Source organism: Rana temporaria, chromosome 4 (genome assembly GCF_905171775.1).
Source record: "Rana temporaria chromosome 4, aRanTem1.1, whole genome shotgun sequence".
Taxonomy (NCBI): domain Eukaryota; kingdom Metazoa; phylum Chordata; class Amphibia; order Anura; family Ranidae; genus Rana; species Rana temporaria.
This window is the reverse complement of record NC_053492.1, coordinates 37,383,134-37,405,755: the sequence shown is the minus strand read 5'-3', so window position 1 is coordinate 37,405,755 and position 22,622 is coordinate 37,383,134. Positions and strand designations below refer to the sequence as shown.

Genomic DNA, 22,622 nt, shown 5'->3' with positions numbered 1-22,622 from the left:
TAAGGTGGCCGCCGCCGCACACTATTGGTTAGTCATAGAAAGGGGGCGGTGCTTGTCTGAGGAGGCGGCAGAAGGGTGACGTGTCTGTCCAGAGCGGAAGAGACTCTACAGAGAGGTACAAGAGACATATAAGAGCCGGACACCGGGGAGAGGTAATGATAGACTGAGATATTGAGGTGGGAGAGGTAATAATACAGGGGGCTGTCCCCTCATGTCTGTATGGGGCTCGTCCATAATGAAGACATGTTGTGTTAGAAATGTATGACTTGTCTATGGAGGACTTCCAGGTAGGTGAGTGTTTCTAGGCATGGCTGTGTATTCAGGGCTCAGCTCTATGACAGGGCCTCTTCACTGGCTGCTGTAATCGGTGACCAACACTGGGGGGCGATGTGGAGTAGTGGTAAGGTACGCCCTCTGTCTGCATGAAATGATCACAGGCCACTGGACCAATCAGCTGCAGCCATGTGAATTCCCCTCCAATCACGCGTGACAACTGGGGGATGACCGTGATCTTTTTGGCCTAATATGGACCAATTCAATTAAAGCAACCCCATTGATTGAAGGTAGAACTAAAGACAACAGAAGGGGAGGGTTATAATCCCTGTGTCCTATTTGGGAGATTTCCTCCCACTTCCTGTCCAATAGCCAAAACAGGAAGCTTGTTTGCACACGGCTTCTGCTTGTTAAGAGCCGTGTGACCAGCAAGTTTCTGGAAAGCTTTTGGCGAATGTCCAGCAGCTTTGTCTCAGTCTATAAAGTGCCCCTTGGCTCCAGTTAGAACCCAATGGGAGTAGGGTCACCACCTGTCCGGGATTCACCTGGACAGTCCGGGTTTTGAATCATGTGTCCGGGTTTAAGTCCACCTGAAACCCAGACACATTCAGAGCAGACTGTGGCTCCCTCCATGCAGACTTGTGAGAGAGTCGGTCTATTGCGGAGGGATGAGGAGGACAGGAAGTGGCTGTTTATAGTGTGCAAACTCCTCCCATCTCCCGTAACAACCACAAAAAGGCCCCACCCTTCCACGTCACATACCAGTATACTGGCTGGCGCAGACCCCGGCCCTCTCTCATTATCTCTGCAACTGTATGCATGTCCGAGATTGTCACAGAATCAATCAAACGTATTCGCCAGCACACCAAGGATCGTCCAAAAAAAGCTTTATTACAAAAAATAACACATAACAAAGGTGCAATGTTTCGGGGTCACGTAGGTCCCCTTCAGGCACGTGATGATCGCGTGACCCTGAAACATTGCGCCTTTTATGTTTTATTTTTTTGTAATAAAGCTTTTTTGGACGTAATTGGATTCATATTTTGGTCAAATCGTTTTTTTTTTTTTTTTTTTTTTTTTTTTTTTTATTTTTTATTTATTTTTATTTATTTTTTTTCCATAGGTCAGCGCTCCGCGGACTACGCCGAAGCCACGGTCTCGCCTAAAAACCCTGCCTGCGGGAAAAGACCGCAGGGCCGCTCGTGGCGAGCTGCGGGCAGGATTTTTTAGGCAAGGCCGCGGCCTTTTCCCAGGATCGCAGCGGACTAGGCCGAAGCCAGGGCCTCGCCTAAAAACCCTGCCTGCACCCCGCCGCTTTCCTGAGAAAAGACCGCAGGGCCGCTCGCGGTGAGCTGCGGGCAGGATTTTTTAGGCAAGGCCGCGGCCTTTTCCCAGGATCGCAGCGGACTAGGCCGAAGCCAGGGCCTCGCCTAAAAACCCTGCCTGCACCCCGCCGCTTTCCTGAGAAAAGACCGCAGGGCCGCTCGCGGTGAGCTGCGGGCAGGATTTTTTAGGCAAGGCCGCGGCCTTTTCCCAGGATCGCAGCGGACTAGGCCGAAGCCAGGGCCTCGCCTAAAAACCCTGCCTGCACCTCACCTCTTTCATGGGAAAAGACCGCAGGGCCGCTCGCGGCGGGCAGGATTTTTTAGGCAAGGCCGTGGCCTTTTCCCAGGATCGGGGCAGACTAGGCCAAAGCCTGGGCCTCGCCTAAAAAATCCTGCTCGCCGCGATCCTGGGAAAAGGCGGCGAGGCTGGATGCCGCTCGCGCCCTTTTCCCAGGATCGTGGCGAGCTGCGGCAGGGTTTTTTTTAGGCGAGGCAGTGGCTTCAGCCTAATCTGCAGCCTTTTCCCAGAATTGCGGCGGACTAGGCCGAAGCTGTGGCCTTGCATAAAAACTTAGGACCGGCGTGGTGTCCATGGGGGGAAAAAAAACTTGTTTCCTATCGTGAATCAAGTTTTTTTAAATCGCTGATTTATTTTTTTGGCCTAAAATCGCCCAGCTCTAGTGTGCTGGCGAATATGTTCGATTGTTTGTCTCCAGGACCCAGCTTGTAATGGTTGCAGCACCCGCCATCTTGTATGAGCCATTTTACCAGGAACATGTGCGATTGGAATATTGATTAGACGGGATTGTCACAGGTCTTTTACATTCTTATAGTGTATACTACATGTAACGAGACCCTTGCTCGCTCGGTTCCGCTCCCCCGACACTCCTCTGCTACTATTGGATCAGATTGCAACGTCTGATGGTTCGGTCATCCAAGGCTCCGGGATCCGAACTACAGCTATGTGCCGTTCGGAATCCATTAGAACAAAACATCAGGCAGGCTGTATGTAAGTTCAAACAGGAAGACCTTTATTGGAAGCACACAACACACTTTTATACAGAATTTGGAACATCCCGCCCCCAACAACTGCTTTCCTATTGGTCAATTGTAAAGTACATGTAGTTCTCCTTCAGGTCCTCTTACCAATGCAAATGAGGACTTGAAAATGGGTTCAGCAGGGATTGGTCCCATAGCTTGAGTAGAAGGACTGCTATGTGTAATGAGACAGAAGCCCCAGGGGGCAATCAATGTATACAATAGCCAGACACAGAACAATGGAGCCGTCTGGAGCTTTAAGACAGGGCAGAAGACCCCCCACTGTGTAACAGATTTCAAGGAGGAACACTTCTGCATTCCAAGGTCCATGACACTACAAAAATACATATTTTTTTTTCTAAAGTGTTTGGGTTTAGCTTGAAAAAAAAAGTGGCAACCCTAATGGGAGTGCTGATTGTCACTTTAAATAAGCTTCTAGCAGGCTTCAAGTAGTGGCGAAGCCTGCTAGCATCTTCTTTAAAGTGGCAATCTGCACTTCCATTGGGATCTGTGGTCAACATTTTACCACTAGTGATGGGCTCAGGCGTGTTGGGATTGAGCCCGCCAGGAAGCCGTCGCTACACACCACCAATCGTAGGCAGTGAGGCGTTTCCCGACCGAAAGCTGCACACATACGTTGCTTATGATTGGCGGTGTGCAGTGCCGGCTTCCTGGCGGGCTCGATCCCAACATCACTATTTACCACTTCTCTACTGTGCAATATCTGACGTTTCTTTCCTACATGTAAACTTTTTTTTTTTTTTGCTAGAAAATTACTTAGAACCCACATGATTGATCATTAAAAATCGCAATCTTGATTCACCCCCCATCATGATCTTCATCCTGCATGTCCACAATTCATGTAAACATGTCCTTGGTCTGCTTGTCTTCTGCTTTCTTGTGAAGCACTGACAGGCTATCCTCTCACCCCTTCAACCTCTGCAGCAATGCTGGCAGCACTCATACGTCTATTTCCCAAAGACAACCTCTGGATATGACGCTGAGCACGTGCACTCAACTTCTTTGGTCGACCATGGAGAGGCCTGTTCTGAGTGGAACCTGTCCTGTTAAACCGCTGAATGGTCTTGGCCACCATGCTGCAGCTCAGTTTCAGGGTCTTGTCAATCTTCTTATAGCCTAGATAGGCCATCTTTATGTAGAGCAACAAATCTTTTTTTCAGATCCTCAGAGAGTTCTTTGCCATGAGGTGCCATGTTGGACTTCCAGTGACCAGTATGAGAGAGTGAGAGCGATAACACCACATTTACCACACCTGCTCCCCATTCACACCTGAGACCTTGTAACACTAACGAGTCACATGACACTGGGGAGGGAAATGGCTAATTGGGCCCAATTTGGAAATTTTAACTTAGGGGTGTACTCACTTTTGTTGCCAGTGGTTTAGACATTAATGGCTGTTTGTAGATTTTCTGTCCCCTCAAAATAACTCGCTGTTATACAAGCTGTACACTAGAGGTCGATCAGACAGATGGATACCAGCATGGATGGAGGGGAATTTACAAAGGTTTAATATGTGCTATTTTGCCCCCCCCCTGCAGACTTTATTGAATCTCTTTTTAAAGGGAAACCTTGCTGAGGCTGACAAGCTGGCATTGAGAAAATGGATGAGGATGACTCTGTGTGAGGATGAGAGTTACATTGTGAAGAGGATCTCCACAATGTAAGTCCTCTTCATCCCCACCCAGCACCATCCACCCCTCTCCACAACGCGTTCCCCGGCACCATCCACCCCTCTCCACAACGCATTCCCCGGCACCATCCACCCCTCTCCACAACGCATTCCCCGGCACCATCCACCCCTCTCCACAACGCATCCCCCGGCACCATCCACCCCTCTCCACAACGCATTCCCCGGCACCATCCACCCCTCTCCACAACGCATCCCCCGGCACCATCCACCCCTCTCCACAACGCATTCCCCGGCACCATCCACCCCTCTCCACAACGCATCCCCCGGCACCATCCACCCCTCTCCACAACGCATTCCCCGGCACCATCCACCCCTCTCCACAACGCATTCCCCGGCACCATCCACCCCTCTCCACAACGCATTCCCCGGCACCATCCACCCCTCTCCACAACGCATTCCCCGGCACCATCCACCCCTCTCCACAACGCATTCCCCGGCACCATCCACCCCGATTTCTAAATATCGGCATCGGACAGAGAAAAAACCCATATCAGTCGACCTCTACTCACTACTTTACATTGTAGCAAAGTGTCATTTCTTCAGTGTTGTCACATAAAAAGATATAATAAAATATCTAAATATCTAAAATACTATATATATATTTTTAGGGCAGGGGTCTCAGACTGGCAGCCCTCCAGCTGTTGCGAAACTACAAGTCCCATGAGGCATTGCAAGGCTGACAGTTACAAGCATGACTCCCACATGCAGAGGCATGATGGGACTTGTAGTTTTGAAACAGCTGGAGGGCCACCAGTTTGAGACCCCTGACTTAGAGAATAAAATGGTGGGTGTTGCAATATTTTATGCCATATGGTACACGCACTTTAATGAATTTTACTGCACACAAACGCAATATAATAATATATATATTATATATAAAAATTGCGTACGCCCGCGGGGGCAGCGCCAAACTACTGTAACCTAAAAATCTCTACCAGCAATGCTTTAAAAGCCTTTATAGGTTTAGATTTCCACAGGAAGTCTGGTGCTGGAATTATTGCTCTCCCTCTGACGTTCACGGCGATATTTCACGCGTGGTGCAGCAATCTTTTACGTATGCGTGCGTGATGGTGGGGTACTTTTATGTATTTATTTTAACACTGTCTCTTTATAAAGTTTTCATCTATTATTGCTATCAGAGGGAATAAACATCCCTGGTGATAGCATGGGTCATGACAGGTCCCCTTTATGGAGAGATCAAACTGAGATCAGTAATGTCTTGTTTACATCCTGGCAAAACCAGAAGTGACAAAATACTTGTCGCTTCAAATTTCTTAGACCATAGAGATGATCAGGGAAATTCTGGTCCTCAGTCATCTCTATGGTTACTTGGCTTCAGTTTCGGGTTTCCTGAGAGCCCAGAAAGGTAGGTGGGGTAGGTTGCTTGTCTGTAGCTGCAAGCATCCTCCTGGTGTTGTCACTCAAAGCCCAGAACGTCATGTGACCTCCTACGGGCGGGAGGTGGTTAAGGCACTATTGATGGTCACTTTAAACAAGCTGTGATAGAACTACCAGAAGCTTGTTGAAAGCCTGCTAGCAGCTTGTTGAACCACTTGACCTCTGGAAGATTTACCCCTGAATGACCAGACAATTTTTTTGCGATACGGCACTGCGTTGCTTTAACTTGACGATTGCGCGGTCGTGCGACGCTGTTTCCAAATAAAATGTGTGTCCTTTTTTCCCCCACACAATAGAACCTTGGTTTGATGTTTGATCACCTCACCTTTTTTTTGCGCTATAAACAAGACGCCCGACAATTTGGGGAAATTTTTTTTTCTACTTTACTCTGCTATAAAACGTATCCAATATAAAAAAAGTAACAAACAAATTTCTTCATAAATTTAGGCCAATATGAATTCTGCTACATGTTTTTGGTTGGGGGAAAAAAAAAAAACATAGTTTGTAGATGCTTTAACTTTTGGAATAAACCATCATACACTTATTGTTTTTTTTTTTTTTTTTTTTTAAACTAGTAAAGGCGGCGATCAGTGACTTTTATAGCAGTCTGTTATTGCGGTGGACATTCTAACACCAATATAGTGATCGGTGCTAAAAATGTTGCACTGTCACTGTACTAATGACACTGGCTGGGAAGGGGTTAACGTCTAGGGTGATCAAGGGGTAAAACGTGTGCCTAACTAGTGTTTGTGTGTACACTGTATGCTGCTTTTACTAGGTGAAGTAATCGTTTTTATTCCCATTTCCCTTTTTTATTCCGCTTTTATTTTCCACTTAGCGGGGCAGGGATGGATTTACTTTCCCTGCAGACAGGACATGGCTCTAATTAAAGGGTGCTGGTGGGCTGCTACACACAGGTTTTTTATTTAAATGCATAAAATGCATTAAGATAAAAAAAAAACTTTAACTTTTTATAACTTCTTTTACCACTTAAGCCCCGGACCATTATGCAGGTTAAGGACCTGCCCAGTTTTTGCGATTCGGCATTGCGTCGCTTTAACTGGCAATTGTGCAACGTGGCTCCCAAACAAAATTGACATCCTTTTTTCCCTACAAATAGAGCTTTCTTTTGGTGTTATTTGATCACCTGTGCGGTTTTTATTTTGTGTGGTTTTTATTTTTTGCGCTATAAACAAAAATAGAGCAACAATTTTGAAAAAAATGCAATATTATTTACTTTTTGCTGTAACAAATATCCCCCAAAAATATATGAAAACGTTTTTTTTATCCTCAGTTTAGACCGATACGTATTATTCTACCTATTTTTGGTAAAAAAATCGCAATAAGCATTTATCGATTGGTTTGCGCAAAATTTATAGCGTTTACAAAATAGGGGATAGTTTTATTGCATTTTTATTAATAATTTTATTTTACTACTAATGGCGGCGGTCACTTTTTTTTTTCGTGACCGACATTATGGCGAACACAACGGACAATTTTGACACATTTTTGGGACCATTGTCATTTTCACAGCAAAAAGTGCTATAAAAATGCATTGTTTATTGTGAAAATGACAATTGCAGTTTAGGAGTTTACCACTAGGGGGGGCTGTAGGGGTTAAGTGTGACCTCATGTGTTTCTAACCAGGGCTGTGGAGTCGGAGGAAATTTTGGGTACCTGGAGTCGGAGTCAGCAAACAATGCACCGACCCCCAACTCCTACTAAATTTAGATTGTCGGAACATTTAGGAGTCAAAACATTTATCTACCGACTCCACAGCCCTGTTTCTAACTGTAGGGGCTGGATGTGTGACGTCATTGATCGTCTTTCCCTATATCAGGAAACACACGATCAATGACACTGCCACAACGAAGAACAGGGAAGGTGTGTACACACACCTCTCCCCGTTCTTCAGCTCCGGTGATCGATCGCAGGACATCGGTGGCGATCGGGTCCTGCGGGCATGGTCACGGAGCTTCAGACCGCGTCGCGAGGGCTGGGCTTAAAGAGACACGTACAGGTACGTGATTGTGCCCAGCCGTGCCATTCTGCTGACATATATTGGCGTGAAGGGGTCCTTAAGTGGTTAAAGTTGAATAATGCCCTTGCTGTACCTCATGAAGCCTGACTGGAATACTCCCAGCATGTTGCTTAGGCCTGAATTACACATGTGCATTTTACAGATTTGCCCTACAGTCCATTTAACATGGTTTCCTATGGAACACGTTCTGTAGTGCAAATCTGCAAAATGGTCGGTGTGAATCAGGTGTAAGAGAGGCCTAGTAGTCACTGCTCACCTCCACTATCCCAGGAGTGAGCTCTTTCTCTGATTCAAACCCCTTCATGTGCCCTTTCCTTTCCCTGATACATTCGCTCTGCAAGGCCAGTGTTTGAGAGTTCATTCCTGTGATGATGGAGGTGACCAGTAATGAGTAGGCCTCGCTTGGCAACGATCTTGGATCAATCTGGGATTACAGTGAAACCTCGGATTGCGAGTAACGAGGTTAACGAGCGTTTCGCAATACGAGCATTTAAAAGAAAAATCCTGACTCTGTTTGCGAGTGTTGTCTCGCAAAACGAGCAGGATTCAAGCCACTGCAATGTGCAGTACCGCATTTGGCCAGAGGGGTGCCAGAGCCGTTTGAAAATACTCAAAAATTTCCAAGGCTCTCCGGCGCCCCCCACCTCTGGCCACATGCGGTATTGCATGCCATAGAAGTCAATGCAGAACAAATTATTTTCGTTTCCATTGACTCCTATGGGGAAACACGCTTTGATATGCGAGTGCTTTGGATTCTCCTGGAACGGATTATGCTCGTAATCCGAGGTTCCACTGTATTCCAGATCCTTTTATTTTTTATGGCAAGTTTATGTTAAAGTAACAAAAATCTATGCGGTAGTGTCTGTCACCGGAACTGAAGGGAGCAGGAGGAGGTGATCCCTAGAGATGGAGGGGTTACACAAAGGCTTTGGTGATGTGTAAGCTCTAATGAGCAGGGCCTACTGATTCCTCCTGTATTGAATTGTAACTGTACTTTCTGCCCTCATGTTGTAAAGCGCTGCGCAAACTGTTGGCGCTATATAATAATGTGTGCCGAATGGACTGATGACATTTCTGTCTCTCTGCAGGATGATCACAGACGTGCAACTCGCCATATTCGCCAATATGCTGGGGGTCTCCCTCTTCCTGCTGGTGGTCTTGTATCACTACGTAGCTGTCAATAACCCCAAGAAACAGGAATGAGGGGCTGGTGTCTGGATGCCGAATTGGGTAAGACCTGTGTGTATGGGTTGCTTTTGTATCCGATGTGCCTGAGAGCGATCACAGGACGGCTATGATGAATGAATCAAATAATGTTTTTAAAAATCACAGAATATATATATATATTTTTTCTTGCACGTATTTTTTATTTTTTTTGCTATTTTTGAGATATATATATGTGTATGTATGTAATGTTTGAAGAAATGTCAAAACAGCTTGACTACAACACTTTCACCCAGTTCTCTGAATCATTGATGTTTATTAGCAGACTTCAGACGGGCCTGTACATGTGCTTTCTTGAGCAGGGGGACCTTGCGGGCGCTGCACAATTTCAAACGCTCGTGGTGTAACATGTTACCAATTGTTTTCTTGGTGATTATGGTCCCAGCTGCCTTGAAATCATTGACCAGATTCTCCCGTGTAGTTTTGGGCGGATTCCTCACCATTCTCATGATCATTGAAACTCCACGAGGTGAGATCTTGTATGGAGCCCCCCAAGACCGAAGGAGATTGACAGTTATTTTGTGTTTCCTTCATTTGCGAAATAATTGCACCAACTGTTGTCACCCTCTCACCAAGTTGCTTGGCGATGCTCTTGTAGTCCATTCCAGCCTTGTGTAGGCCTACAATCTTGTCCCAGATATCCTTGGACAGCTTTTGTCTTGGCCCTGGTGGAGAGATTGGAATTTGATTTGCTTCTGTGAACAGGTGTCTTCTATACAGGTAACAAGATGAGATTAGGAGCACTTCCTTTAAGAGTGCTCCTAATCTCAGCTTGTTTCCTGTATAGACATAAATACAACAAACAAGTAACTGCCCCTACCTATGACTGGTCTATACAATAAGGAACGCTGGAAAGGGCACATATACATACAAAAACATGGAATATCCAGACTCAAACTTACCGACCAATCGGCAACCAACCAAATTCACCTGTCTAACAGTATGCGTTAAAAACAGAGGTTTCGTTGCACGCATTTGCAAATGCATGTGTAAGCTGCACGCCCCATCAAGGCTCTCTGTGTACTGCAGTCCTAACTATAACATTGCATTTTAAAGTGGAGGTTCACCCTAAAAACTAATTTTTAACATTAGACTAAGCATAGTAAGGGCATTTACTTTCGGCAGGTCTTTATTTTAATTTTTTTTCTCCGTACATACCTTTATATTCTGATTTGGTCCAGGGCTTCCGCGTTCTGATGACTCTGGGACTGGGCGTTCCTATCCCTGCCTCAGGATTCCAATGACTGCGGGACTGGGCGTTCCTATCCTTCGGTTCGATGATCGACGGCTTGTGAAACAGGTCCCCTGACGCACAACTTGCGTCACCAGATTTCTGGAAATAGCCGAGCTGCGAGTCGGCACTATACGGCGCCTGCTGATTGATAGGGGGATCAAATACTTATAAATTGATTTTCATTTAAATGAGTGAAATAACTTTTTTGAAATGCTTTTTATTTTTTGTTCTGTGTCTCACTGTTCTAATAAACCTACCATTAAAATTATAGACGGTCAGTGGGAAAATGTACAAAATCTGCAGAGGATCACCTACTTTTTCCCCTCACTGTATGCAGATCTGCACCAGATTTTGTTCTCTCCAGTTTTAGTAAATCATCCCCAATGTGGCTGCTAAAAGCCAGTTTATTGGTCCTATTAGTGATAAATCTGTGTCTTTGTTTTCCAGGTCCGATGTTTGGCGGTTCTCGTGTGATCGCAGCCAGTATGAAGCTCGCATTCCAGTGGCACGCCTCTGTCTGTACATATCTTCTGTAATGGCGACGATTTGACCATTGTTACCTTGTTTAGATCTGTTTTTGATATGTAGAAAGAGAAAATAAAGGTATCCCAATGAGAAGGGATATATTCTCTATACACCAATTCTCGCCTGCTTTGTAATTCCATCATTGGTCATTGTAAACTCAATCCACACTAAACTTAGAATGGCAAAGTGTACCCATTGAATAAGCATGTTCTTTATTTGAAAACTCAAATACCTTTTTTTTTCGCGGTGGTCACATGACTGCTTATTCTCCCCCCCTTTTTTTTTTCTCCAGCTAATAGGATTGGGGGTAGAGCCTCTGAACAACTCTTGGCACCTTGCATCAGTTTGGATTTCCATTCAGCAGAGGCACTGGAGGTTATTTACGAAAGACAAATCCACTTGGAAGTGCAGTCACTGTAGATCTGAGAGGGACATGCAAGGAAAAAAAAACAGCATTTCTTTATTGTACATCACGGGACACAGAGCGGCATATTCATTACTATATGGGTTATATGGAGTACCTTCAGGTGATGGACACTGGCAATCTCAAACAGGAAATGCCCCTCCCTATATAACCCCCTCCCATAGGAGGAGTACCTCAGTTTTTACGCCAGTGTCTTAGGTGTTGGTCATGGTTTAGCTTGCCTCCGCATCCTTGGGATTAGGTGAGCTAACCGGTTCTGTCCAAAGGCCTCAGCGCTAAAGTGGTCAGTAACCGGACCCCAAACCCTTGGGGTATAGCCCATAATGCTTTTCTTTTTAGAGAGCTGGGCCCAGAACTTAGAAACCTTTGGGGGCCTAATGTTTCTGTTGCCAGAGTGCTATATGGGCCCAGGACAGTGGATCCTTCATAGGAACCCAGGGCCTGAAGGTCTAGACAGCCCCACGGAGATGGGGGAAGATTGGGCCTCTTGCTTGGCAAAGTCCTGCGGCATGGAGCAGGTAAGTGAGGGGAAACTTGCGGAACTTGGTTCTTAGCAGGTTTTTCTGGGGGGTCACAGGGGACATGCCTAAAGTTATGCGCTGCATCTGGCAAAGTAAGTCACATATCTTAATGATAGGATGGCTCTATGTGTTGTTTCCCCATAAGAGGTGACCTCCCTGGTAGTATTGAAAAGCATTGAGTGGCTGTGTGTGTGTGTTAAGGAGAGCTGTGCTTACCTGCAAGCCTCCAGGCGATGCTGCATTGGTTCTTCCTCCTAGCCTGGATGACAGGCAAACGCTGGCCTCCTCGTGGGCTCCCTTCCCCCCACCCGTCGGCGGGCGCGCGCGTCCCCGTGTTATGAGCGCAATTTCGCGCCGTTAGCTGAGGGGGGAAGGGCGGGTCAGTTGGTTTAAGGAAGGGGCGGCCCTTCCTTTTCGTTCCATCAGCTCAGTCTATGCTGAAACTGAGGAGGAAGAGACCAGAGCGGCAGCACGGGGCGCCGAGGACACACAGTGGCCAAAAAAGATATTACAGTCTTCATAAGACTGTCTTGAAGCCTAGAAATAGGCTGTTCTTTTCTATCTCAGCAGTTTTTTTTTGGCAATACTACTAAGGGGGACAGAATGTTTTTTTCTTTCTTGGGTTTGAAAAAAAAAAAAAGAAAAGATCCATCAAAGGGAGAGAAGGCATTTTTTTTCCCCCAAACGGGTTTTTGGGCAATAATTGCTTATAGTTCCAAACACCGATAAGTTAGCGGGCGTACCTCGGTATTGTACCATGGCATCCGGGTCAGAGGGTACAAGAGGTGGGGATTCCCCCAGAGAGTCTGAGGTCTCGGAAAAAATTATGCCGCTGCTTTCCCGAGAGGGGGCCATCGGGATCTGGGGCTGGAGCTGGCTCGGGTCAGTCCAACCCTAGGGTGCTCACGGACGAGGTATTGTCCACCTCTTTAAAGGAGATGGAAAAAAGAATGGAAAAGATGATAACCATGGCTCTGCGGAGCAGAAAACGGAATAAATCTCCGTCGCCCGAGCGTGGACCCTCTGAGGAGGAGGTCCTTTCCTCAGGGGAATTGGAAGACCTCTTGGACAAAGACCAAGCAGGTTCGGAGATCGAGGATCCGGATACAGGGGAGTCTGATGCAGTCTCCCAAAGGGAGAGCTGGTGGGTTCAAGCCTTAACGGACTTGGTCCATAGTGCTTTTCAACTTGCCAGTACCAGATCTCCAAGTATCGACTGTTTCAGCTTTGGGCTCACTAAGGGCGCCTCAAAACAACGCAGTTTTTCCGATCCATCCTCTGCTAGAGGAAGTTTTGTTCCAAGATTGGATCAAGCCAGATAGAATCTTTTTACCACCTAAAAGATTCTCTGCCTTGTATCCTATGGAAGATAAATTTTCCAAGAGATGGGCAACCCCTTCGGTGGACGCAGCCATCTCATGTGTTAACAAGTCTTTAACATGCCCTGTAGAAAACATACAGGTGTTCAAGGATCCGGTTGATAAACGCTTGGAAGCACTACTTAAAAACTCCTTCACTACTGCAGGGGCAGTAGTGCAGCCAGCTGTGGCTGCAATTGGGGTTGCACAAGCATTATCGGATCAAACTAAGCAGATGCTTAAACTTATTCCTGCCCAGCAGGCAGAAGAATTTTCGGATGTCCCTAGGGCCATACGCTTTACGGTAGATGCGATTAAGGATTCTATCCAGCAAGCGTCACGTTTATCGTTATCCCTTATCCATATGAGAAGACTCTTATGGTTAAAGAGCTGGGAGGCCGAGCCTCCATGCAAGAAGCTCCTGGTAGGGTTCCCCTTCCATGGAGGACGACTCTTCGGAGAAGACCTGGATAAATACATTCAGACCATTTCAAGCGGCAAAAGTACTCTTTTGCCAACTAAGAAGAAGTTTCAGGGGCCTGCGTTTAAACGACAGCACTCCCCTGCCAAACAGTATCGACGGCCTCCTGCAAGATCAAACTTTAACTTCAATAGCAGATCGCAGGGCCAGGCGGCCAGAGGCAAGAAGCAGTGGTTTCGCAAACCAGCAAAACCAGCCCCCAAGCCGACCTTATGAAGGGGCGCCCCCACCCACGAAGGTGGGGGGAAGGCTGCGTCTCTTTTCAGAGGTTTGGGAAGCCAGCATTCCCGACAAGTGGGTACGGTCTTCCGTGGCCACGGGCTACAAATTAGACTTCCTAAGGTTTCCTCCTCCTCATTTCCAGGAGTCAAGGATTCCAAACGATCCGGAGAAAGGAGCCGCATTAATGACGGCATTAAATCATCTACTCTCCCAGGAAGTAATAATAGAGGTACCAGTCCTAGAACAGGGGCTGGGTTTCTACTCCAACCTATTCATCGTCCCAAAGTCCAATGGAGATGTCAGGCCAATTTTGGACCTAAAGATGATAAATGCATACCTAAAGGTCCGCTCATTTCGGATGGAATCCGTGCGGTCAGCAGCTGCCACGCTCCAAAAGGACGACTTCATGGCTTCCATAGACATAAAGGATGCCTACCTTCATGTTCCAATTTATCAGCCACATCAAAGATATCTACGCTTTATGGTGGCTTCGCGTCATTTCCAGTTCGTGGCGCTTCCCTTTGGGTTGGCTACGGCCCCCCGGGTGTTCACGAAGGTCCTAGCCAAGCTAAGGATCCAAGGGGTCACGATCCTAGCGTACCTGGACAACCTCCTAGTCATAGATCACTCGTCTCCTGGCTTGGAACGAGCAGTGGCCCTCACGGTCCAATACCTCGAGAGGTTCGGCTGGGTCCTAAATCGAGAAAAGTCAGCATTCCAGCCCACAAGGCAGTTGGAATATCTCGGCATGAGGTTAGACACAGAACAACAAAGAGTGTTTCTACCTCTGATGAAGGTCAAAGCCATCAGGGAATTGATCCTACTGGTTCTAAGCAAAAAGGAACCAACTATTCGCCTATGTATGCGGTTACTAGGCAAGATTGTGGCCACATTCGAGGAGGTACCGTACGCCCAGAGCCACACTCGCATCCTGCAGGCAGCCATCCTGTCAGCATGGAGCAGGAGGCCACAGGCCTTGGATATCCCTTTGCCGCTCTCATCAAGAGTCCGACAAAGTCTGTGTTGGTGGTTAGACCCTCAGAATCTAGTGAAGGGGAAGTCTTTCAGCCCAGTGGCTTGGAAGATAGTAACCACAGACGCCAGCCTGACGGGCTGAAGAGCAATTTTGGATGGTTGCACTCGCCAGGGTACTTGGGCAAAGCCAGAGAGGCAGTTGCCCATCAACATCTTGGAGCTCAGAGCTGCTCGACTAGCCCTCAGGGCTTGGACGTCCAAATTGCAGGGGTTCCCGGTGAGAATTCAATCAGACAATGCCACGGCCGTGGCATACATAAATCACCAAGGGGGAACCAAGAGTCAAGCCGCTCAGAGAGAGGTGAGCTTGATTCTCCTGTGGACAGAGGCTCATATGCCCTGCATATCGGCAATATTCATTCCAGGAGTGGACAACCTTCAGGCGGACTTCTTAAGTCGCCAGACTCTGTTGCCGGGGGAATGGTCTCTACATCCACAAGTCTTTCAGACACTCTGCCAAAGATGGGGAGTGCCGGACGTGGATGTCATGGCATCGAGATTCAACAAGAAGCTAGACAGGTTTATTTCCCGCTCAAGGGATCCGATGGCCTGCGGAACCGATGCGCTGGTTTGCCCTTGGCATCAGTTCAAACTTCTTTATGCGTTTCCCCCGCTCCAGTTACTACCCCGCCTGCTGCGCAGGATCAGGGTGGAGCATATACCAGTCATCCTGGTAGCTCCAGCATGGCCCAGAAGGGCATGGTATTCACTAATCCTGAAGATGGTAGTGGGAGACCCTTGGACTCTTCCTCTACGGCCAGACCTGCTATCGCAAGGTCCGATCCTCCACCCTGCCTTACGGCATCTAAATTTGACGGCCTGGAGGCTGAATCCCTGATTCTCAGGGGTAGAGGTCTGTCTCAGAAAGTAATCTCTACCCTAATCAGAGCCAGGAAACCGGTCTCTAGGGTGATTTATTACAGGGTCTGGAAGGCCTATGTAGGCTGGTGTGAGTCCAAGCGATGGCTTTCTCGCAAGTTTACCATCGATAGAGTATTACGTTTTCTCCAGCTAGGAGTGGATAAAGGACTGGCATTAAGCACAATCAAGGGACAGATTTCAGCTTTGTCAGTGTGGTTTCAGCGGCCGCTGGCCACCCACTCGCTGGTTAAGACCTTCATTCAAGGGGTCTTGCGTATTAATCCTCCAGTTAAATCCCCAATTTGTCCGTGGGATTTAAATCTTGTTCTGTCAAGTTTACAGAAACAACCTTTTGAGCCGTTGGCTGAAATTCCTTTGGTTTTACTGACAAGGAAGTTGGTATTTTTGGTCGCCATAGTTTCCGCCAGAAGAGTATCGGAACTGGCAGCCTTATCCTGTAAGGAACCATATCTTATTTACATAAGGACAAGGTCGTTCTCCGCCCTCATCCTTCCTTCCTACCAAAGGTTATATCCAGTTTTCATCTAAACCAGGATTTGGTATTGCCATCCTTCTTTCCTAAACCTACTTCCAGAAAGGAAGGGTTGCTGCATACCTTGGATATTGTCAGGGCCATGAAGGCCTATCTTAAAGCTACAGAGAAGATCCGGAAAACAGATGTGTTGTTCATTTTACTGGATGGGCCCAAGAAGGGGCAGGCAGCTGCAAAATCCACCATCTCGAGGTGGATTAAACAGTTAATCACTCAGGCCTACGGCTTGAAGAGGTTGCCTCCTCCGTTATCATTAAAGGCTCATTCTACTAGGGCCATGGGCGCATCCTGGGCAGCACACCACCAGATCTCTATGGCTCAAGTTTGCAAGGCGGCAACCTGGTCTTCTGTCCACACGTTTACAAAATTCTACCAGTTGGACGTAAGAAGGAATACTGATACAGCCTTTGGGCAGGCAGTGCTGCAGGCTGCAGTTTGAGACCCTCGGATTCCGGGGGCTCCCTTTTGAGTTAAATTTAAAAATTATTTTTCTCAACTAAGTTGGATTTATTATGATTTGAGTATATCTCTAAATTAAATCCTTTTGTCTTGGAGATGTTCTCCCTCCCCTCATTGTAAGCATTGCTTTGGGACATCCCATATAGTAATGAATATGCCGCTCTGTGTCCCGTGATGTACGATAAAGAAAAAGAGATTTTTAATACAGCTTACCTGTAAAATCTTTTTCTTGGAGTACATCACGGGACACAGAGCTCCCACCCCTCTTTTTGGGGACCATTTTGGGAGGCATACTGCTTGCTACAAAACTGAGGTACTCCTCCTATGGGAGGGGGTTATATAGGGAGGGGCACTTCCTGTTTGAGATTGCCAGTGTCCATCACCTGAAGGTACTCCATATAACCCATATAGTAATGAATATGCCGCTCTGTGTCCCGTGATGTACTCCAAGAAAAAGATTTTACAGGTAAGCTGTATTAAAAATCTCTTTTTTTGCTTGCACATGATTGGAAGATAAATTCAGCAGAGCTTCCTCTCAGATCTACAGTGACTGCACTCAATTGCAGTGCACACTTCTATTGCAAAGTGGATTTGCTTTTCGTAAATAACCCCCACTGTGTCATCCCAAATAGGAAGTCTGGCAGCAGACAGCCCACATCTCTCTGCCCGTGCAGTGATCATGCTACACAAGCAGAGCCCGCAGGGTTAACATTCTTCCTCTGACCTGGGGGGGGGGGGGGGGGTGCAGAGAAATCGGGGGATGCAGCTTCGGTTCCCTGTGCGGTCTGTCGGGCACGGCTTGCGCGCTTTTTGTTACTTGGTGAATAAATGTCATCAGCACACCAAGGATTCCTCAAAAGGGTTCAAAGCTTTATTCACATGGTACACATAAGGCAGTGTTTCTCAATTCCAGTCCTCAGGCCCCCCCAACAGGTCAGGTTTTCAGGATTTCCATTATTTTGCACAGGTGATTTGATCAGTTTCACTGCCTTAGTAATCACCACAGCCTTTTCATCTGAGGGAAATCCTGAAAACCTGACCTGTTGGGGGGGCCTGAGGACTGGAATTGAGAAACACTGACATAAGGCAAAGTTATGGAGCCACGCAAGGCCTCTTCCTCAGGCAAGTGACACTTCTATGGTTTCCAGTCGGTGGTCATTACAAAACCCGGTATTACTACAGCCATTTCTGTGTGTGTAATGTTGCATTTGACTTTTTGTTACTTAGAAAGATCCTCTACTCCGTTTTTATGATTTGCAGAGTGATGCAAGCACGGTGCTTAAATCACTCTGTTAATTCCTCCCATTGTTCAAGAAGTCAGTAAGCATGGGACTGTGCTTTGGTTAAAGTGATTTTAATTAAAAAAGAAAAACCTTATAAACATGTTATCCTTGCCTACTCTGTTGCAGTCATTTTGCACAGGGTAGTCCGGATCCTCCTCTTCTCTGGTCCCTGTCTGGAGCTCCTGTTGAGTGTCCTCGCAGCAGGCAGCTTACCATGGGGGCAGCAGAGCCACAGCTCTGTGTATCCATTTAGACATGGAGCTGCTTGACTTCACCCCCCTTTGACAGCAGCGGGGGGGGAGGGGGGGTGCTGCTGTGTCTCAGCCAATCGGGAGAGAGAGTCCAGGATGACCAAAGCGTTCATGGACATCACTGGATTGAGAGGGGCTCAGGTAAGTATTAGGGGGGCTGCCACACACACACACACACACAAGGCTTTTTATCTTAATGAATAGCACACAAAAAAAATCTGCCTTTACAACCACTTTAAAGGTCAGGTGAGTGAAAGGGTAAGCAACGCATACTTTGAGGGCCCTTTCACACTAATGTGGTACAGTAAGTAGCACACTTGTGTTGAGGCAGTCAAGTCATTTGAATGAGCTGCCTCATGGAATGCATGAGAAATGGTGTATGTAGCATTTTTGGCTGTGCAATGCGTCCCTTGGGGTGCCATTTAGAATCACCATTGGCCCCTTGTTCACACGGAACACAACTTTAAAATCCATGCAAGTTCATTTGAACTCGCACAATTTCAAAACCGCACTTGAAAGACATCGGTGCAGGTTCATGTACATATGTCTATTGAAGTCACCAAAAGTAGCGCAGGAACTGGGACGCTCCTATTGCCAGCAATGGACTCCAATTTGACATGTCAAATTGCACCGATGTGAATAGGCCCTGATGGGCTAATTAAATGAACCTGTTCCTTCTTTTCCCTGCATAGGCATACTACTTTCCTGAAAACTGAGGCCTATTTCTGATTACCATACAAGATCAACACTGTATTATATTAGAATGAATAAGTCCTTGCATGTGGCTGCATTAGTTTTATTTTATTTTTATCTGGTGATCCCACCAGTAAAACACTTCGGGCCAGATTCACGTAGGGAGCACGTATTTCTGAGCGGGCGTAACGTATCCTATTTACGCTACGCAACTTTGACAGGCAAGTGCAGTATTCTCAAAGCAAAGTTGCGGCGGCGTAGCGTAAATAGGTCAGCGTAAGCCCGCCTAATTCAAATATGGAACATGTGGGCGTGTTTTATGTTAATGTATTGTGACCCCACGTAAATTACGCTTTTTACGAACGGTGCATGCGCCGTCCGTGAAAGTATCCCAGTGCGCATGCTCCAAATTAACCCGCAAAAAGCCAATGCTTTCGACGTGAATGTAAATGACGCACAGCCCTATTCGCGAACGACTTACGCAATCGACGGAAAATTCGACGCTGGCCCGACGTCCATACTTAACATTGGCTGCGCCTCATATAGCAGGGGTAACTTTACGCCGGAAAAAGCCTAACTTAAAACGGCGTATCTACTGCGACGGTCGGGCGTACGTTCGTGAATTGGCGCATCTAGCTGATTTACATATTCTAGGCGTAAATCAGCGTACACGCCCCTAGCGGCAAGTGTAAATATGCAGTTAAGATACGACGGCGTAGGCGACTTATGCTGGTCGTATCTTAGCAAAATTCTGGCGTATCTGATTCTTTGAATCAGGCGCCAAGATACGCCGTCGTATCTGGAGATACGCCGTCTATGTCCTAAGGCAGGAGGAGCCTAACTGTTGGCCCGCGGTGTCCCCTCCGACGTGGCCTGCCACCTTCTGCTCTGGGATAGCGGGTCGGCAAGCCCAGAATGCCATCCCCGCGCATCAGTGAAAGCGGAGCCGATGCTTCCTGTACAGCGCCGACTCCTGTCACAGGCGGAGTGATACCAAATGTACTCCGCCTGGGACAGGAGTGATACAGGAAGCATCTGCTCTCTACTGCAGCCACATGCTTCCTCCAGCACTGATGATCTGGGAATAAGGTTTGGAAACCTGTGATCTGGGACAGCAGTACCAGGCCTGGAGGACAGAAAGCAGCAGCCAGTGATACCTGCAGGAATCCTGAGGAAGAAGTGAGGCTTGAGGTCCACAGTGCCTCATATGAAAGCAGCCTTAGGCCCCTTTTGCACGATCTGTAAAATTAGGTACTCCTCTCCATTCACCTCTATAGAGTGCCAGATGGAAAACAGACTTGTGTTGCTTATCCCCAGTCCAATCTGCCTAAAAGAAGGGGATCCTTTGGAGCGCCCATAGAGTAGAGCGGGTTGTGTCCATGTCTGTTCTGCATATTCAACCCTGGAGACACACCTGCTCCACTCATTGCGGCCTGCAACCGGTTACCAAGGCGCTAAAGTGGCTCTCGCTCTTCAAAAGGTTGGTCACCCCTGTCCTAGGGCGACAACATTCATTCAATGTACTGAAGGAGATTTATTAAAACTGGTGCAGTTGTACATGGTAGCCAATCAGCTTCTAACTTTAGCTTGTTCAATTAGGCTTTGACAATAAAACCTGGAAGCTGATTGGTTACTATGCAGAGTTGCACCAGATTTTTGTGTGCATATGTGTTAGTAAATCTCCCGCTGTATCGTGACAACAGAAATCGTACTATAATGCTCTGCACCTCTTCTCTTCTTCATAACAAAGGGACGTGGTTTTGTATTCCTCAGAGATAGCTGCAAACAATGCAACAGCAAAGGAAGATGACAGGATTAAAAGGCAAGTTTATAAAAAAAACAAAACGCTTTTAATGACCATTAAAAAGTGGATGTAAACCCCAATTTTTTTTTATGTCAATGTAGAAAATACGATTTCCTATCATCTGTGCACAGTCTTGCCACACAGAGTTAATCCAGCGCTGAGCAATCCTCTTTATTGTTCAGTGGAATAAAACAGACTTCCAGATAAAAACCAAAGTCCTTGCTTGAGTGACAGGTTATTTACATATCTCGTGCACTAGCTTGCAGACATGCACAGCTTCTGTAAAGTGCATATCCACTTTAAGGAGTAAATAAAGACGTTCATTGGTAGGGTTTGCAGCTACTTTAACAGTAACACAGGACAGCGGGCACAATTAAATACAACTTTATTTAAATATATTGCATTCGATTGGCCACTGCAAAGTACATATAAACACAGGACAATATTAAAATTCTTCACAAGAATCTCTTATTTACAAGGTGGAGATAAAATCACTCGAAAAGGAGCCGTCAATATATCAAACTTAGAAACAGGAAAAGTATCAGATAAAAGTTTTCAAACAAAAGTGTTCTCAAAGTGGGAATTGAGGAGTTCACAGAGCTGGAGGTTATAGAAAACGTTTCTGAGATCGGAGACCACGCTCTATAAAAACGAGTTGAGTAAACACAGTTTAGAGTCGGATTCATGAGACTAAAGTAGCAGCTTCTTCTGCATCCTTCACTAGAGGCCGACTCCACCCAAAACTCACACTTCACTTGAAATTGCTGGCTAACTGGTTCCAGAGGTGAAACTTCCCCACCAACACTCACAGTTCTGCTAAGACCATTAGAAGGCCAAATGACAATCGGGTTCTTCTCTGATGGATAATCCAGCTCTGAAAGGCCTTGTGGTAAAACATGAAGCCAAGAAAGTCACAGAATTGGCTGATGAAAACTGACCTAGTCTGCCCATCTACATAGTTTACTTTAAAGAGACCCTGTCACCAATTACATTTTTTTTTTTTTTATGTTTTCCATCCTGTAAATTATTGTTTTGACTTGCAATGTGCTTCTAAACTAGTACAACAGACTGCTAAAGAGCAGACTCTTCTAGAGTAAAGTCCCCTTTCTCCTTGCACATCACAGGTCTCTCCTCTTCTGGGAATGTCCAATTACTTTGTGCTGGCCCAGCTCCTTCATCCCCCATACATAACCTTTTATGTAGCTGCCAGGGAGGGGTAAAAGGGACTACTTATAGAGTATCACTTAAAGTGTAAGTTCACCTTTACAGAAAATCTGTGAGGTGAACTTACACTGGACCCCGTCCCCATCGCCCTCAATCCCGCTAACCTGGAGAGCGGCGATCTCCCGTTCTGACCGATCATACAGCCACTTTACCAGTCAGGGAATTAAAAATCCCTGCGGCTTTATCTCTCTGCAACCACTGTTCAGGTATTCAGGAGCTGGCTATAAGAATGCAATAGCCAGCAGTAAGGCCCCTTTCACACAGGGCAGTGGAGGTGCGGTGACGGTACAGCGGCGCGATTTTTAGCGCCGCTATACTGTTGTATTTACCGCGATATTTGTACGCTAGCGGTGCGGTTTTAACCCCCTGCTAGCGGCCGAAAAAGGGTTCATACCGCCCGCAATGCGTCTCTGTAAAGGCGCATTGCGGGCGGTATTACCGCGGTTTCCCATTAATTTCAATGGGAAGGAGCGGTAAACACCCCGCTCCTATACCGCTCCAAAGATGTGGCTAGCAGGACTTTTGGAGAGGTCCTGCTAGCGCACCGCTTCAGTGTGAAAGCCTTCGGGCTTTCAGATTGAAGCCTGCAGGGCACGATCTTTTCAGGCGGTATAGCAACAGTATTTTTAGCGCTGAACCGCCTGAAAAATGTGTCAGTGTGAAAGGGGTCTAAAGGGAGATCCG

The 22,622-nt window shown here is 46.8% G+C and overlaps 1 protein-coding gene across 1 annotated transcript; it reads left to right on the top strand.

Moving 5' to 3' along the window:
* The first annotated feature begins 49 nt into the window (after window positions 1–49).
* On the top strand, window positions 50–10,885 carry OST4 (oligosaccharyltransferase complex subunit 4, non-catalytic). Its single transcript, XM_040348260.1, has 3 exons — window positions 50–152; window positions 8,875–9,016; window positions 10,692–10,885. The coding sequence occupies exon 2, from the start codon at window positions 8,876–8,878 to the stop codon at window positions 8,987–8,989; it is 114 nt and encodes a 37-aa protein (XP_040204194.1). The 5' UTR covers window positions 50–152; window position 8,875; the 3' UTR covers window positions 8,990–9,016; window positions 10,692–10,885.
* The last annotated feature ends 11,737 nt before the right edge of the window (window positions 10,886–22,622 follow it).

What these genes read in the sequence shown, in the direction of transcription:
- OST4 (XM_040348260.1), top strand. Translation starts at nt 8,876, where the DNA reads ATGATCACAGACGTGCAACTCGCCATATTCGCCAATATGCTGGGGGTC.